Below are 16,946 nucleotides of genomic sequence, written 5' to 3'. Positions count from 1 at the left end.
ATTTGTAGGCTAACTAATAGATTACGGACACATCAGTTTCTATCTCTATTTTACAAAAATGCACACAGAGAGAATTCTGGACACACTTTGTGATTAAAGTGTCAAGTCTGACTTCATAAGAAAAGATCAAATGAATCCTTAAAGAACTTATTGGCTTAACAGCTGAGAGCACTGATTGCTCTTCCAGAGGACCTGGGTTCAATTCCCAGCAACCACATGGCAGCTCACAACTGTCTGTAACCCCAGTTCCAGTGGATCTGGCACCCCCACACAGATAAAAATGCAGGCAAAACACCAATGCACATAATAATAGATAAATCTTTTTTTTTTTAAAAAAAAGAACTTATATTCACTCCTTTCCTTCTAGGTTGTAAAGACCTTTACCAGGTCTGCGTCATAATTTTTAAGTCAAGTCCCTAAATGAAATCTTTTCCTAGCCTTGGGCAGTACCACATATAAAATACCTGGTCCTTCCTGGCTAATGCCAAAGCCAGTCCTTCTGCCATTTTGGCTCTGTTGGCTTGGAATGTCTCATTCTGCTCTTGGAATTTCCGCATGGAAGCTGTTAACAAAGAAGCTCTATTTGAGATATGGAAATATTTCAGAAACAGCATGACAAACAGTCCATGTGAGTTGTTTACAAATGCCACCAAATGAAAAAGGCAAGCTCATAGAAATAAATTATGAGATTGTGAAAAACTCAATTTCCCACAACCTTTCTGCCCTGATAAGATGAATTTAGTTTGCTGTCTGGGTCCTCACCTTTGCCTTCTATAATAGTGAAGACATCAAACTGGTAGGTGGGCAGAAAATACCATCCACTGTGGTTGCTGTGAAGTCACAGCTGCTACTTCATTAGAATTGAAAAAAAAAAAAAACAAAGGCTAGGTGGTAGTGGTGCACACCTTTAATCCCAGCACTTGGGAGGCAGAGCCAGGCGGATCTCTGTGAGTTCGAGGCCAGCCTGGCCTACAGAGCGAAATCCAGGACAGGCACCAAAACTACACAGAGAAACCCTATCTCAGAAAAAAATAAAAAAGGAAAACAAAATCAAAACTAGCAACAACTATAACAAAACAAAAGTATTCTTTAGTTTTCTTTCTTCTCCCTGTAGCATCTTCCTTGGATGACAATACCCATGGAAAACATGAGTTGGGATAGGGTAATTTAACAAAATATATGTCCATTCTATCGATGATATAGTAATGTTAGAGCTTTCCCACAGGTAGTCAATATAACAGTAACGAAGCTACATTGAGAATATTCTCCTAGGTTAGACTCAAGGGCTAGGTACTAGACTATACCAAAATCATCCAAGGGCAATCAGCTGGATAGAGATGAGCACAAAATTATCCCCTCTTAAGAAGTATGCCCATGGGTTGGGGATTTAGCTCAGTGGTAGAGCGCTTGCAAAGGCCCTGGGTTCGATCCTCAGCTCAAAAAAAAAAAAAAAGAATATGAGAGAAGTATGCCCACAATGCAACAGATATATGCTTATACTTGGTAACTTTCAGTCAAACATATCAATCTGATTAAGAACACTATTAAATAGAGATATGAGTTCTGATGGACACATGTAACAATGTACTAAGTAATTAAAAAAGCTAAATCCTGAAAAGATTAAAGAAAGCAGGAAAAAAATACGTACAATCCTGGTGTTTTTCTAATGCAATTTCAAGCTTCTCTTTTATCTTCTGCAAGTTTCGGACCTGTTCAGCATAGTCTTGGGTGAGGAGGGTGATGCACATACCAGGAGTGGACAAACATTAGGAAAGGAAGTTAATTAAACAAACAAAAAAATAAAATGAATGAAAATGATGATGATTTTCTTAACCTGAAAACCAGTCCTGTTAAGGAAAGCTAGGTAAAAAGCCTCCACTAACAATGAATGATACAGGCAAACAGGAATAGTACAAACTTTCCATGGTATAAACAGTGGGTACAAACAAGTAGATTTGTTTAGCCTTGACAGAGAACAACAACAATTAGGCCAGGTCTGGTCACAGAAGTTCCCTGCTATGAAAAACCACCCATAATCTTCATTATTCAGTTCTAAGTCTCAGTGTTCCTGTGGTGGTTTGAATAAGAATGTCCCCCATAGGCTCATATATTTGAATGCTTAGTTATCAGGGAGTGCCACAATTTAAGAATGATTGTGAGGACTAGGAGGTGTGGCCTTGTTGGAGGAAGTATGTGTGTGTGTGTGTGTGTGTGTGTGTGTATTTATAAGAATTGCTTTGGTTGGGCTGGAGAGATGGCTCAGAGGTTAAGACACTGCCTGCTCTTCCAGAGGTCCTGAGTTCAATTCCCAGCAACCACATGGTGGCTCATAACCATCTGTAATGAGCTCTGGTGACCTCTTCTGGCCTGTAGTCATACATGCTGTATACATAATAAATAAGTAAATCTTAAAAAAAAAAAAAAGAATTGCTTTGGTCATGGTGTCTCTTCACAGCAACAGAACAGTAACTAAGACAGTTCCCATTCCCTGTTGCCCTTAGCAGTACGGCAGATCAAGGGTATTCACTAAAAGCTCACTTGTTGATCACACAGCTGAGCAGCAGTGGTTAGGTAAACAGCAAACACCTAAGCATAGAACTGCCTTTATGGTGCAGGTGCTTAATTCTTTGGACAAGTGTGTTCCTTTTCTACAGGTGACCAATGTCACCTCAAAGGTGAAAGAATTACCTGGGGATCCAAAGAAAATAGTATGATATAGTATAAAAGTAGAAGTAGTTCAAATCCCAACTCTGTCAATTCTTAGCTAGGGTTTAAGCCAATTACTGACCTGGAATATTAGTCTCTTCATATGTTAACTGAAGAGACTCTCTCTCTGAGTCAGAATTTCTCTGCCCTGGCTGTCCTGGAACTTCCTCTGTATACCTGGCTGGCTTCAAACTCAGAGATCCACCTTCCTCTGCCTCCGAAGTGCTGGAATTAAAAGTGTGTGCCTAATTACATGCCTGACCTAATTACATCTACTTCAAAGGAAGCATTAAAGTAATTTGTATGCATTAAGTGCTTGGCACACAGTGATGAATAAAACATAGCTGCCATTGTTATTACTCATAGGAGGCCAGTGACAATGCCTAAGATGTTAAGTGGGCTGATAAATGTCAACTCTCAACATGTCCTCTGCCATTGTTAAGCACTTACTATACTATAAGTACATTCCCAACATTAAGCAACAGTTATTTCACTTCTGTTACTGGTGTTGTTTATAGGGATCAAGAAAGAACAACTGACTTTACAGATAGGTGTACAAGACAGTAACAACTGACTTAAGCAGATGATTTGGAGCTTGAATCTTAGTTTGAATCCCAGCTTTACTATTCACTACCTGTGTGCCTTATCTTGCTGACCCCAAGAAGCTGATCCTGAAGACAAAACTACAGTGTGAACAATACTTTGGATTCTTGATAGCTAAACAAATCCATTTCACATACAATCCAGTGAATTTTGGTTTATTGTTTTTACCCCAATTAAATAGGTATAAGGCAAAGAAGCAAAAGGATACACATAAATCATGGACTACATCACAGGATGAAGCTATCAAAGTGTGTTCTCTGTCAAAAATCAATATAAAAACTCACATTTCTATCGTGAACATGCCTTGCTCAGGTAAAGGAGATAATGGGAGTGGTATAAACTGTGAACTGAATAGAGATTATGGTGGTTTCAATAAGAATGGTTCCCAGCTGGTCGTGGGGGGCGCACACCTTTAATCCCAGCACTTGGGAGTCAGAGGCAAGTGAATCTCTGTGAGTTCAGGGCCAGCCTGGTCTACAAAGCGAGTTCCAGGACTGTTATACAAAGAAATCCTGTCTTGAAAAAACCACACACACACACACACACACACACACACACACACACACACACACACACACACGATCCAAAACAAAAAAGAATGGCCCCCACAGGCTCATATATTTGAGAGAGATTAGGAGATATGGCCTTGCTGTAGTAGGTGTGACCCTGTTGGAGGAGGTATGTCATTGGGGGTGTGCTTTGAGGTTTCAAAGCCCTCTCACCAGGGCCATTTTCTTTTTTCTTTTGGATCAGGATGTAGCTCTCAGCTACTTCTCTAGCACCATGCATGTCTGCCGCCATGCTCCCTGCCAGGACGATAATGGACTAGTCTCTTGAAACTGTAAGCAAGCCCCCAATTAAATGCTTTCTTTTTTAGAGTTGCCTTGGTTATAGTGTCTCTTCTCAGCCAACAGTACAGTAACTAAGACAGAGATGTAAAGAGAATTACATCTAAACACAATTCTAAAGAAGCAGGTATTGAAATCAGGAAAACCACAGAAAAGTGGCCCCAAGTCCTGGAGCAAGACTCTCACAGGTGATGTGAGCTACACTAAGTAGCAGCCAAGCATCAACACCTGCTGATCATCCCCAATAGACAGAGTAGTCCCTATAAATTTCTACCTGAAAATAAGATATGCTAACAGTGGAACATGGCCAAATCTATTCTATACACACTTTCCTCATTTAAAAATTTAAAAAAAGATTCTTCAAGGGCTGGAGAGATGGCTCAGTGGTTAAGAGCACTGGCTGCTCTTCCAGAGAATCCAAGTTCAATTTCCATCACCCACATGGCAGCTCACAACTGTCTGTAACTCCAGTTCAAGGGTATCTGATACCTTCACACCAATGCATATAAAATAAATTGAAATAAATTTAAAAAAATTCTTCAGACTTCATTTTTTTTTTATTTTGTGTATACGTGCATGTATATGAGGATTAGAGGACAACTTACAGGAGCTTGTTCTCTCTTTCCTCCATTTAGGTTCCAGGGATCAAACTCAGGTTGTCAGGCTTGGCAGCAGGTGCACTGACCCTCCAAACCCCACCCACCTAGCATCTTGCTATGTAGCCTAGGTTGGCCTTAAACTTAGAATCTTCCTGTCTCCCTAACTACTGTTATTAAAGGTCTGTACCCCCATACCAGCCTCTATATGAACTTTAAACACTTTTTATAGCTATGGCTAGAAACCTCAGGAGCAGAAAATAGTAGCTTTTAAAAATAAGCTTTCAAATTCAGTTTGAATTTACAATATTCACTATGCTAAAATAAAAAAAGAATCAAGGCAACAAAGTGGGCATAGAATTTTTCTTTCTGACTAAGGAGATTAAATGCTGTGTGGAAGTTACTATAGTTACCATATAAAGCAGGCTTATATCAGGAGAGGGTCATCTGTCCTATGTCTGTTGTTTATGGCTTTTTAACACATACCAGAAAGTCTGGCCTCTAACTTCCGGATCTGTTCATTTCTTCTCAAAAGCTGGGATGAGAGATCTTCTCTGGAGCTGCTTCCATCAGAAGCCTGTTGGGACAGATAAAAGGAGAGATCACATGGGTCTCCAGCCCAGTGAGCCAGCATCAGATAGAAAACCAACACCTCTTGAATCCTGGGATTACAGGCATAAATCACCATACCTAGCTGTTATACTGACTTTCTCTCTCTCTCTCTCTCTCTCTCTCTCTCTCTCTCTCTCTCTCTCTCTCTCTCTCATGCGCACATTTATTTGTGTATCTGTGTATACATTTGTATGGAGGTTAGAGGACAATTTGCAGTTGGAGTTGGTTCTTGTCTATATGGGTCCTGAGGATCAAACTCAGGTTGTCAGGCTTGGCAGCAAGCGCCTTTATCCACTAAGCCATCTCACCAGTTTGGATATACAGACTCTTACCTTTTTACTACTAGTTCTAGTACTAGTACTAGTACTACTACTACTACTTCTGGTGGAGAACAATGAGATAAAGTAGGGGTGGGATGGGATCTGTAAAACAAAAGTAAGCATGTAGGAAAATGTCATAAGGAAATCTATCTGGCAAGCTACTTACAAAATATTTTTTAAAAATTTGGGCTGGGAGATATGATTCAGTAGATATAAAGTGCTTAATGTATAAGGACTCTTAAGTTTGGATTCACAGCACCCACATAAAAGCCAGCTATGGTAATGCATTCTTGTAATCCCAGTACTGGGTTGGAGGGAGAAGATAGGCAGATACCATAGCAAAATGGTGATTTCCAGGTTCAGTGGGTAAAAGTGCTTGTCAGTCAAGCATTAGGACCTGAGTTGAATTTCCCAGCACCTAGATTAAAAAGCCAAGCATGTCTGCAAGTAGCTGAACCCCAGTGTTGGGGAAGGAGGGCTGAAGACAAGTGGATTCCAAGAACTCCCTGGCTAGCCTGCATAGCCCAAAGGGACTTCTTACTGAGTGAGAGATCCATTCTGCAAGAAGTCAAAGAGCAAGAGGAAGGTGCCCAATGAGGAAGGTGCCCAATGTCTTCCTCTGGCTTTTGCATGTGTATGCACCTAGGCACCCACATGCATACACAAACATACACTATACCTCAAAAAGTAGGGATCAATAGAGGTAGATTCTCAAAGTTGTCCTCTGGCCTACACATATGCCTACACAAGTGAGTGTACCTGCATATATGTGCATACATATGCATACACCACACACATTTGGAGGCAAATAAAAATTTAAAATACTAAAAGAAACTCTGTACTTTTTTTTTTTTAAGATTTATTTATTTATTTATTATGTACATGGTATTCTGCCTGCATGTATACCTGCAGGCCAGAAGAAGGTATCAGATTTCATTATAGATGGTTGTGAGCCATCATGTGGTTGATGAGAATTGAACTCGGACCTCTAGAAGAACAGCCAGTGTTCTTAACCTCTGAGCCATCTCTCCAGCCACCCCTCCTCCCACTTTTTTTTTTGAGACAATCTTTTCCTATATAGCCCAGTCTGGCCTTGAATGGACACTCTTCCTCCAAATGCTAGGATTACAGGAGTGTATTACCCTTTCTTTGCTTTTATTATAAAAGTTTTCAAAAACAGCAGAGGGGAGTGTCGCCTAGTGGTCATTTACCATTTGCCCCTCAAGTGCAGGGTTGTTTTTCACATTTGCTTCTTTAATTTTTATTTTGCTGAGGTTCAAATGATGGACATCAGGACCTTTCATTCTGAACTCTGACATACATTTCTAAAGAATGGTATTTTTCCACTTAGAATTCTGTTACCATACCAAACAAATTTTAAAACAATACTAACACCTAGTCTTTCATATTGTTTCCTCATTTTATCCCCAAGATGATTTTAGAGGTGGCTGAACAATTCACAAACCATTTTAAACATTAATTACCTGTTCAGCTACTTGCCATTCAATATTTACTGGGAGTCAGTTTCTTTTTTCTTCTGGTACTGAGTAAACCTAGAAACCTAGGACTTTAAAAAAAAAAACTCTGTACTAGGGATTAAATCTAGGGCCCCACTTATGCTAGGAAAGTGCTTTGCCAGTGAACCTTAACCCAAGGTTCAATATCGAGGACAGTTAAATCTGTAGAGTCACAGCACCTGGATTCAACCCGTTTTACCACTTAGCTGCAAGAACCTGAGCTAATTACTCAAATGCCCTGTACACTGTCTTTCTCTTAGGCAAACTGTGACAGTATCACTGACTTCACAGAGCTGGAGGAGGGTATCTAAGGCTGCACTTGTCAGTCTGCAGAACAGAAGCTGCCACAGACCTGCTTCTATTACCTACCATCTTCTACTAGCCGTTTTCTGTTTAGGCTGCTGAAACTGATATCATGAATGGGTAGCTTGTAGATGACAGAAATGGACTTCTTAATTCTAAAGTCTGAGAAGTCTAAGATCAAGGCCCAGGAAGAGTTTAGTGTTATTAAGGGCTCACTTTTTGGTTCATGGATAGGCATCTTTTAGCCATACCCTGAATAGTAGAGAAGGAAAGGCAGTGTCTGGAGCTTTTATAAAGGCACTAATCCTAAATATTCAGGGCTCCTGACTTAATCCTCTCTCAAACGTTCTACCTCCTAATGCCAAACAGTGGCAAAATGTTGGAGACATAAACAGAAGAAATTGTTTTGATTATTACTGTGAATGAGATATCCTAGGCTTCAGCACTGTGCTAATGTTAGAAAAAGTGGTGAAACAGGCTTCCCTAAACAGCAGCAGCAGCAACAGAATCTGATTATGAAATGCTTACTAAGAACTGGGTACTACAGTATTTTTTTTTTCATGGGATTGAGGATGGAACCCAGGCTTTGTGCATGTGCTAGAACACTGAGTACTCCTGGCATATCATCCAGTCTGGTGATGACTTGGGACATCCCTGACACATACTTTAATAAAGATAGATGATACCATTTCTATTCCTGTTTCACAGATGTGGGACCTAAACAAAGAAGAGTGAAGGAAGCTGTCCAATGTCACAGAATAACAATACAGCAAGAATTCAAATTCAGCTTGGTGTGGTATCACATGCCTTTAATCCTAGCCCTCAGGAAGCAGAGGCAAGGAGATATCCATGAGACTTAAGGCCAACCTGGCCTACATAGTGAGTTCCAGGCCACCCATGGATACATAGTGAGATAATGACTCAAGAGAAGAAAAGGAAAAGTAATAAAACCCAGGCCTTTGTCCTGTAACTGACCCCTGTGAGTTATTAAGTGCTTCACTTTATTGCTTTTCATGGAACCCCTAGTTTAGTGGAGATCATCAAGTGAGTCAGCATTAGCAATTCAGAGTAACAGAGGCTACTACTAAGGAAAGAGGAAATAAGCACCAAACTCAGGAGGAGGGAAGGGTCAGGGTCCAAGGGGCTCTCTAGAAGAGATATGTGAGGAGAGTCTTTGAAGGAAGTCCAAGAATCTCTCAGAGGAACACAGGTAAAAAGGGAGACATTAGACATTCTAGAGAGAGTAAATAGCACAGGCAAACATTTGTAGGCAGGAAACAATGAAGTCTATTTCAGAATGTTCAATAAATTAAATATGGATCTAGCATAGGGTGTAAGAAAGTTGAGTGAGATGAAATTGAGTAGGTAAGCTGTGATGAAACCATCAGTTTATTCACCACAACAATGAGTTCCTGAAAAAAAGGAGAAAGCTATAGAATTTTAAGCATTGAGAAAAACAAACAGATTTACTTTTAAGAAGATCATCTTGGGAGAAAGCTATCAGAAGCAGGGCATCCAGACTGGAGACTTTTTAATTGAGGAAAAAATGTCAGCCTGTGATAAGAGGGAAACACTAGTAAAGGCACTAGCTGATGGAGTAAAGAGGTAAGTTGCAGAGACATTTGGCAAATAGAACCCAAAGTACTTGTTGACTGATAAGGCACTAAGAAGTCAAAGGAGGTAGGGATCTAAAAAGCCTTTATGGCTTCTGTTCAAGGATTTGAGAGGATGCGATGCACATTTAGAGATGGAGTTAAAGAATTCAATTTGTTCATTTTGAATCTGAGATGTCATAGGGAAGATGTTTATTTAGAGAAATATACTCAATTGGATATAAGGGTTCAGAGATTGGGAATGAGAGTCAGACTGTGTAATTCCTTAAATTCAAATAGGTTACTGGAAAAGTCTAAAAGCGAAAGAATTCCTAAACTCGAATCCATCTCTATGTCTGAAACACACACACTCTAGATATGAGATTTCACTTATCAACATGAAGGGAAAGCAGGTCCTTCTGCTGCAGAGCTCAGTGTTAAAACTAAATTATTTAGCTAGGGGATCAAACATTCACTCCTAGTTCCTGTTAATTACAGATACCAATGATAATCTTGATTTTGTAACTTTATTGTTCCACTCCAATAACCTAATAGCTTCTGGCATGTGACCTGGATATGACCTGGATTCAGGTGGAGGAAGAAAAGAGAAGGAAGACTCAGCTGACCATGGAAATATTCAAGGGTCAATCATTGAGGAATAAAAATAAAACATGGTTTTTTCAAATGTTGAAATTTTAGCAATGGTAATAATAAATGAGCCATAGCTTCAGGGAACACAGATGCATTTTGGGAAAATGTTAAGTTTTTTTTTTTTTAAAAAGCTAAGCCCAAGAAGACTATGGCATGCCATTTTCATAAAATTCAAAATTAAAGTTTTAAGTAATACATTATTTATGAGCTCAAACTGTTAAGATATTTTAAAAAGCAAGTGAATGATAAACACAAAATTTAAGCTAGTGCTTATCTGTCAGGGTATGGAGAATTTGGAAGTAGCATGTAAGTGGCTTTAACAGTATTAAAAACATTCTATTTCTATTTCTTAGTCATTTAACTTAGTTTAATCCTTAAGCATGACCCTTTCCTGATAAAGCAGCATATTTATTGTGAAATCTTACCACACACACACACACACACACTTACAAACAACATTGAATACTGAATCCATTAGAAATAATTTTCCAGAGATGGCTCAGAGGTTAAAAGCACTGGTTGCTCTTCCAGAGGTCCTGAGTTCAATTCCTAGCAACCACATGGTGGCTCATAACCATCTATAATGAGATCTAGTGCCATCTTCTGGTGTGCAGACAGAACACTGTATACATAATAAATAAATTAAAAAAAAAAAAAGAAAAAAAAATGAAATAATTTTCCAGCCAGGAGGTGGTGGCACACGCCTTTAATCCCAGCACTAGGGAGGCAGAGGCAGGCTGATCTCTGTGAGTTCGAGGCCAGCCTGGGCTACCAAGTGAGTTCCAGGAAATGCGCAAAGCTAAACAGAGAAACCCTGTCTCGAAAAACAAAACAAAACAAAACAAAACAAAAAAACAAAAACAAAAAAAAAAGAATAATTTTCCATCAACCTTCCTAATAAAACTGCACTGTGTCTAACTTAAGACCATAATTCATAGACACTGCTAAATGACTTAAAGTCTATGTGCCTGAAGAGGAAACAAGACGTACACTTTAGAATTATCTCTGTAGATGACACTGTACTCAAATTCACAGAGCTCTGCTTGCCTCTGGAGTGCTGGTATTAAAGGCATTCACCACCACATCCAGCAAGGCGTGCATTTTAATAGACTAAAACATTAAAAAAATGTGTAAGTTATATAAATAGAAAAACTGAGAAAAGGTAATGAACAAGATATACGAGGGAAATGTAGACAAATAACAAAAACCAAATGCTAATAAGAATGAAATATGAAGCTGGGCAGTGGTGGTATAGGGCTCTAATTCCAGCACTTGGGAGGCAGAGGCAGGTGGATCTCTGGAAGTTTGAAGCCAGCCTGGTCTACGGGGAGAGTTCCTAGACAGCCAAGGCTACAAAGAGAAACTCTGTCTTAAAAAACCAAAGGGGGAGAGGGAGAGAGAGGGAGAGAGAGGGAGAGGGAGAGAGAGAGAGAGAGGGAGAGAGAGAGAGAGAAATGCAGTTTTTTTTTTACATCTATAAACTAGAAAAAGCATAAACTAATCATGTAATCTAAAAGCTTTCATTGGAAAGACTTCTTGCAATAATATTTAAAAAGTATATACAGACTGCATCAAATATTCAAAGCAGGAGAAGATACTTACAAAGTCATCTCCTGAGTCAGCTCCCATAGAGGCCACAGACTCCTTGCTCACAGACCGTGGGATCCTAGTCGAGCCTGCTGGCCTCTGAGCAACAGCAGTCTCTTCTGCAATTTTCTTCTTTAGTTTTGCGAACATTTTTTCTGTGTAACTATCTTGCAGGGGTAACTAACCATTGAACTTCTCAGTGAATGAAATAAAAGCACAAGTACCTACAAAGGTTCAGGTCTCCAGTTTAGCTGCATCTCACTTAAATGCCGGCCAAAGAATTTTGGCAAAACAGTATCTATAAATCAGATGAAAAGAGATAGCTCCAAGTTAAACACTGGAAAGACCTCACATCTCAGTTGTCATGTTAGGCTTCAGGTTTCAAAAGTAGTCTTAAAAAGCATCTGGTCAGAAAGAGGCAGAACAACCTGCCAAGGACTATGTGGCTAAGTTAGAGGGCTAGTATTTGAACACAGAGCTCTTTGACTTACAAATCTCAACTTTTTGTTTTAGTACACTACATTAGCAATGGTGTATGACATGGAGTAAATTTTCCCAGGTCAATACCAAGTAATCATTACTTAATGTTTTAAATCTTCTAATAATATGTTTACTAAGAATTTAGTGCTCTCTGTAAGTCAAAGACACAAAAGTAAAAAGATATAAAATATGCAACTTAGTCCCTAGTTTTCAACTAGGTGCTGCTTCCTAGAGGAGGAAAAAGAAAGTCACAACTTAGAAAAAAAAAAAAAAAAACCCTAGAAACTCAGACTAAATACAGCCATCAGATACTCTTTAACTTTTCACATCTGTGTGGAAATGTGTGATTTTCTTTGTGCTTCATAATATTACTTCAAGCTACAATTTCTTTTCTTCCCATATGTATTTAACATGAGATTCAAAAATTCTTTCCTCTCAATAAAACATTACTGGGCCAAGTGTGGTGGTGCAGGCCTTTAATCCCAGCAAAGGCAAAAATATCTCGGTGAGTTCAATGCCGGTCTGGTCTACACAGTAAGTTCCGGGCCAGCCAGAGCTGCATAGTGTGATCTTGTTTAAAAAACAAAACAAAACAAACTCCTACCATTCTGTTTCAATCTTAACTTTTCATGTCTTGTGAAGGATACACTCTGCTCTAAGATGACAGATGATTCCTTACCACTTCAGATTACCCATTAAGTCTATAAAATCCTTCAAAAACTTTACCCCCAATATCTGTAAACCATTGTACTCACCTGTCTTATCTACTATATTTAAAACAGTCTGGAGGTCACAGTTACTGCCCTGCGTGAAAACAAAGATAAAACCGGTTGGATATTTCAAGTGAAAGACCAAAATGTTCATCGAAGGCGGTATGAAAGGAGGGCAGGGATGACTTAAATGGACAAAACATCTTGTCACTATAGTACAGCTGTTAAGAGGATGCACCGCAGTCCCTGTGAACAACCTGAGAGTTTCACTTACAAAAGCAGAAAGACTTTCTCACAGCGCTAGGTGCCTACATTCATTTCTTCCTAGGAGTACTGAATTAGTTGAAGGTTTCCAAGGGACAGTATTCTCAGCTGATTCTCACACATAGTGTTTACCTGGTCAGACCTGGTAGTCTGGTCTCTGAGTCTTGACTCGCACTATGTCTTTGGAGCAAAGTTCATACAGATGCTTAAGGTCCAGAGATGCCGGCCACCGCAATTTGGATCCCACTCCCTCTGGCTCGCTCTGGAGCCGCGTACTCGATAGGGCTGACAACCAAGGGAGGGACCCAACCTCTGACAGCAGGAAGATTGTGTCCCAGAAAGAAGTGGTGACTTGGCTAAGGTCGCAGGACAGCTCGACCCCCAGGCCAAGGGGCCGCTTCCGCCCCGACCCGAGCCCCCTGAGCACTCCAACACCGCTCCCACCCCTGGGTCGGGGTCCGGTGTGTCCCCGCCTAGCGGCGGACTGCCCGAGACTACCGGAGGAGGCCTACTTGCGTCCTGCAGCTTCGTCAGCGAACTTGCTGCTTTTGGGGCAGTCAACACGGCCCCGCCTCCGCGGACTCTCGGGGGCGCGAGGAGCGTCACCAGCCCCCCACCTCCAGCCGGCTAGCCGAGCACCAACCCGGAACCGCACGTTTGCCGCGCGCCGGAAGTGGTTACGCGTCGGCGCGTTCTCCGGTCGCGCATGCGCCCATTCGCAACCCATCGGCGCGCCAGCGAACTGTTTGGGCCATTGGGCTAGGACGGCAACCGGGAGCGGGCACTTGTATCTTGGCTGCCCGGCCATTGCCACGTCAGCATGTGCAGGACCGCGGATACCAAATGGGCTGCACTCGACCGCCAAGAACTTCGCTTCTGAAGTGGGAGGCGCCCCGTGGCTGACGCGGCCCTGGGGCAGGCGGTACTCGAGGGCTGGTCCTTCAGCTACAGGAAACTACTCCAAAAACTACAACGCGCACCTTGCACATTGTGACCCAGGTTTTAACTCTAGCGTCTGAGGTCCGAGTTCCTGTCGAGCACACATTTCATACAACTGAAAGAAGTTTCTAGAACCTCATTATCCTTGTTCTGCCCCGGACTTCTATATTCCTCAATTCCAAGCCAAGCATTCTACATTAAAGGAACTTCAGTCCTGCCCAAGGAAACACCAGCCCTTGGGTTTGCTGATTCCATCTATTCTTTCCAGTTTTCTCCAAGTCCTAGTTATAGCAAACAGCAAAATCAGTACTTTCAAATCTACAAAGTAGCATTATGAGCGTGCCTGAGGTATATATAAGCCCAAACAAGGAAACATGTCAATAATACTAAAGAAATACACAAAACTTTAAGCAAATAATGTTTATTTTTTATATTGATGATACACTTAATATATACGTGATTTAAGATACAAAATTCATTTACAAGAGTTCACACTTGATGAATGTATACACATTCTAGAGAATATTTATCAATGCAAAATCACTGACCACAAAAACCAAATATTCTGTAGTCTTGTTATTTAACAAACATCAAAACAACATTTTATTTTCCAACCGCTAGTATTTAAGTGCCCTCAGTGATAGGCACTGTGTAACAAGAAAGTACATTGCAATGCCTACAGAATCTGCTCTGCAGAATCACAGTGTTTGAAATTTATGTAGTGAAGAAGTGAAAGGCTTGCATCCTTTATGACAAATCACGAGTCAAGTGATCAACTCAAGAAAATGTTCAAGAACTTGTCAATATCTAAGGTTTATAAAATGTTAATTTAACAAACAACAGCAGAAAATGACTCCTGGAAAGGAACAAAACAAAACTCCTTTAAGAGAATGTGTGGTTTAAGCAATGTAGAAACACCAACAGACAAGACTTTTACAACACATATGTTCAAGTCAAATGATACAATATAATTTTCCCCTTAAGTCATTATAGTAATTGTCTCTTCAAAATTTATCATTAACACATAAACTTTGTGAATCCAAACAGTTTACAGAGCTAGCTGACTGACAGGTTTATTCTAAAATATTAACTCACAATACCCAAATTGTAATACAAATGAACAAGACTGTCTTAAGGATGATAGTGATCTGTGATCAACTACATAAACAACTGGATAGCTTTGTTACTTGCATGACAGAGAGCACTTGGATAAGGACTGTGAAAAGAAAACTTGTGCTTCAATCTCTTGAGAGCTAATAAATATACTCTATAATCCCTACAGTGTTACAGCTCTATAACACTTCAGTTACAGACAAGCATAATTTTTTAATGAAGTGTTTCATATTACTAGAAAGTCAAGTATAGTTTCTGCTATGATTTCAACAAGTGCATTTCTGACTAACAATGTAGACAATGGATTCACCATTATTTTTTGGGTAAAGAAGATCAAACAGTTTTAAAAAACTTCTTACTTGATTAAATTAACATTTAGTGATACTTTGAACAAAGCTAACCGACAGTCATAAAATGGGAATTGCTCAGAAAATAACAAAGTTCTGTGAAATTATACAAATCTTTACAGCAAAGTAAAATAAGTAATCTCTAACTACTTCATGTGATTCAGAGACAAATGCAACCACTATTTATATTGGTGCTAGAAAACCAGGGTAACTTATCTGGGGAAATTCCTTCCCTTGTAGTCTCTACTAAGAATATATTAGAACACTTACCTGCATTTCTTAATATGTTAAGAACTTTCTGCCTCAATTTTAAGAACCCCATAACATACAGGAATCCAGCTGAAGAGCAAGGCTTATTAAAATTTTAAAAAAAGTCTGGAAAACTAGTGATTATGGTCTATGTGGTGAACAAAAAAGCCACAAAAATCAAGTTCTGAATTACTTTACTGAACCACACAATGTAATTTAATGATGATATAATAATTACTTAAAAAACCCATTTTTCAGGAACTAGTAACAAAACTTATTATCCTATGACACTTTAATTCCCCCACCCTGAAGTGTTTAAAATACATCACTGTATCCTTTTAACTCAGGAATGCAGAAGAGGGTGGGAGTTAAATTTTGAAACATACAGTGGCATGTCTCTGTGGTTTGGAAATGTTTACTGAGGAAAGGGGTAACATCATTTGAAATTTTATAGTGGTTATTATTTTTTTTTTGGTGGTGGTGGGGGGAGATTTCAAGACAGGGTTTCTCTGTGTAGCCCTGGTTGTCCTGGAACTCACAGAGATCCACCTGCCTCTGCCTCCTGAATGTTGGGATTAAAGGCGGCACCACCACTGCCCAGCTATAATTTTTGCTTGTTTCATGTTTAAGAAAATTCATGGTTCAAACTGTAATGTTTATAAATCTCACTTCTGAACCAGGGATAAGTGGACATTTGTGACAATTTTAAAAGGAAAAAAAAAAAAGACAAAACAGTGATAATACACAAAAACAAAAATTTAAATACCTTGCACTGAAGACCTGTAACAACTTGCCATAATTCCTTTCTTTAATTTGAAAGTGATGTAACTCAACCCATTAATTTTCATTTCATCAGTCTGTGAGAAAATTAAAGTCTGAAATCTGAAATTAGTGATATTCCCACAAACAATACATCTAAAAAGATGATTGTCTTAGGATACAGACTAGAATTGTCCACTTAAAGGAAAAATATTTGCAACTTGTAGACTGTTCTGTGACTAAATTCAGACTGAGTCTGTAAGCAAGTCTGTACAATGCAATGTAATGTACTTTAAATTGATTTTAAAAGTCTGAATCTGCTATCAGAATATGTAAAACAAAACAAGACAAAAACCCCAAAACCACTGCTTTGAGTAGTCTGCTAACGTTAAAAAAAAAAAAAAAAAAAAAAAAAAAAAAAAAAAAGATAAAGCCACAAAAAGAAATAAGGATATTTTAAACTCGTGTGATCAGAACTCAGGGAAAATGGGACTAAGCATAGATTTATGTTTGGAAGGCCTAGTCTGAGGACGACGAATCACCTTTTTATTTTCACTAAGTTAAGTGGTTCCAGTATTCAGGAAAGACTCGGAGTTGACTATGTGTACAACATCAGCAATATAAGCATTCAAGAGAATGTAGGGGAAAGGCTTGGTTTTCTCAGCAATTTGTGTTTTATTCAACTGCAAAGTTACCAGCTTTGTAACTGTTTGGGACATCAGTTACAGGCACAACATCAACCTTACCTAC

General features: G+C 39.5%; 1 protein-coding gene across 7 annotated transcripts in view; it reads right to left on the bottom strand.

Moving 5' to 3' along the window:
• Positions 1 to 13,433, bottom strand: part of Golga1 (golgin A1) — a 47,805-nt gene extending 34,372 nt beyond the window's left edge. For 2 of the 7 annotated variants that reach the window (XM_028856776.2, XM_028856781.2), the window contains exons 1-6: positions 12,922 to 13,432; positions 12,571 to 12,619; positions 11,351 to 11,633; positions 5,240 to 5,330; positions 1,649 to 1,723; positions 465 to 562 (exon numbers count right to left, since the gene is read on the bottom strand). In XM_028856776.2, coding sequence (XP_028712609.1) covers positions 465 to 562; positions 1,649 to 1,723; positions 5,240 to 5,330; positions 11,351 to 11,485 — 399 coding nt within the window. In that variant the 5' untranslated portion in view covers positions 11,486 to 11,633; positions 12,571 to 12,619; positions 12,922 to 13,432. Of the gene's footprint in view, positions 1 to 464; positions 563 to 1,648; positions 1,724 to 5,239; positions 5,331 to 7,169; positions 7,253 to 11,350; positions 11,634 to 12,570; positions 12,620 to 12,921 lie in introns of those variants that run through there. The other 5 variants (XM_028856780.2, XM_028856782.2, XM_028856778.2 and 2 more) reach the window with 5 other exon arrangements.
• Positions 13,434 to 16,946: the final 3,513 nt, after the last annotated feature.

The sequence above is a fragment of the Peromyscus leucopus genome, chromosome 4, assembly GCF_004664715.2.
Source record: "Peromyscus leucopus breed LL Stock chromosome 4, UCI_PerLeu_2.1, whole genome shotgun sequence".
NCBI lineage: Eukaryota > Metazoa > Chordata > Mammalia > Rodentia > Cricetidae > Peromyscus > Peromyscus leucopus.
This window is presented reverse-complemented; position numbering and strand designations above follow the sequence as displayed.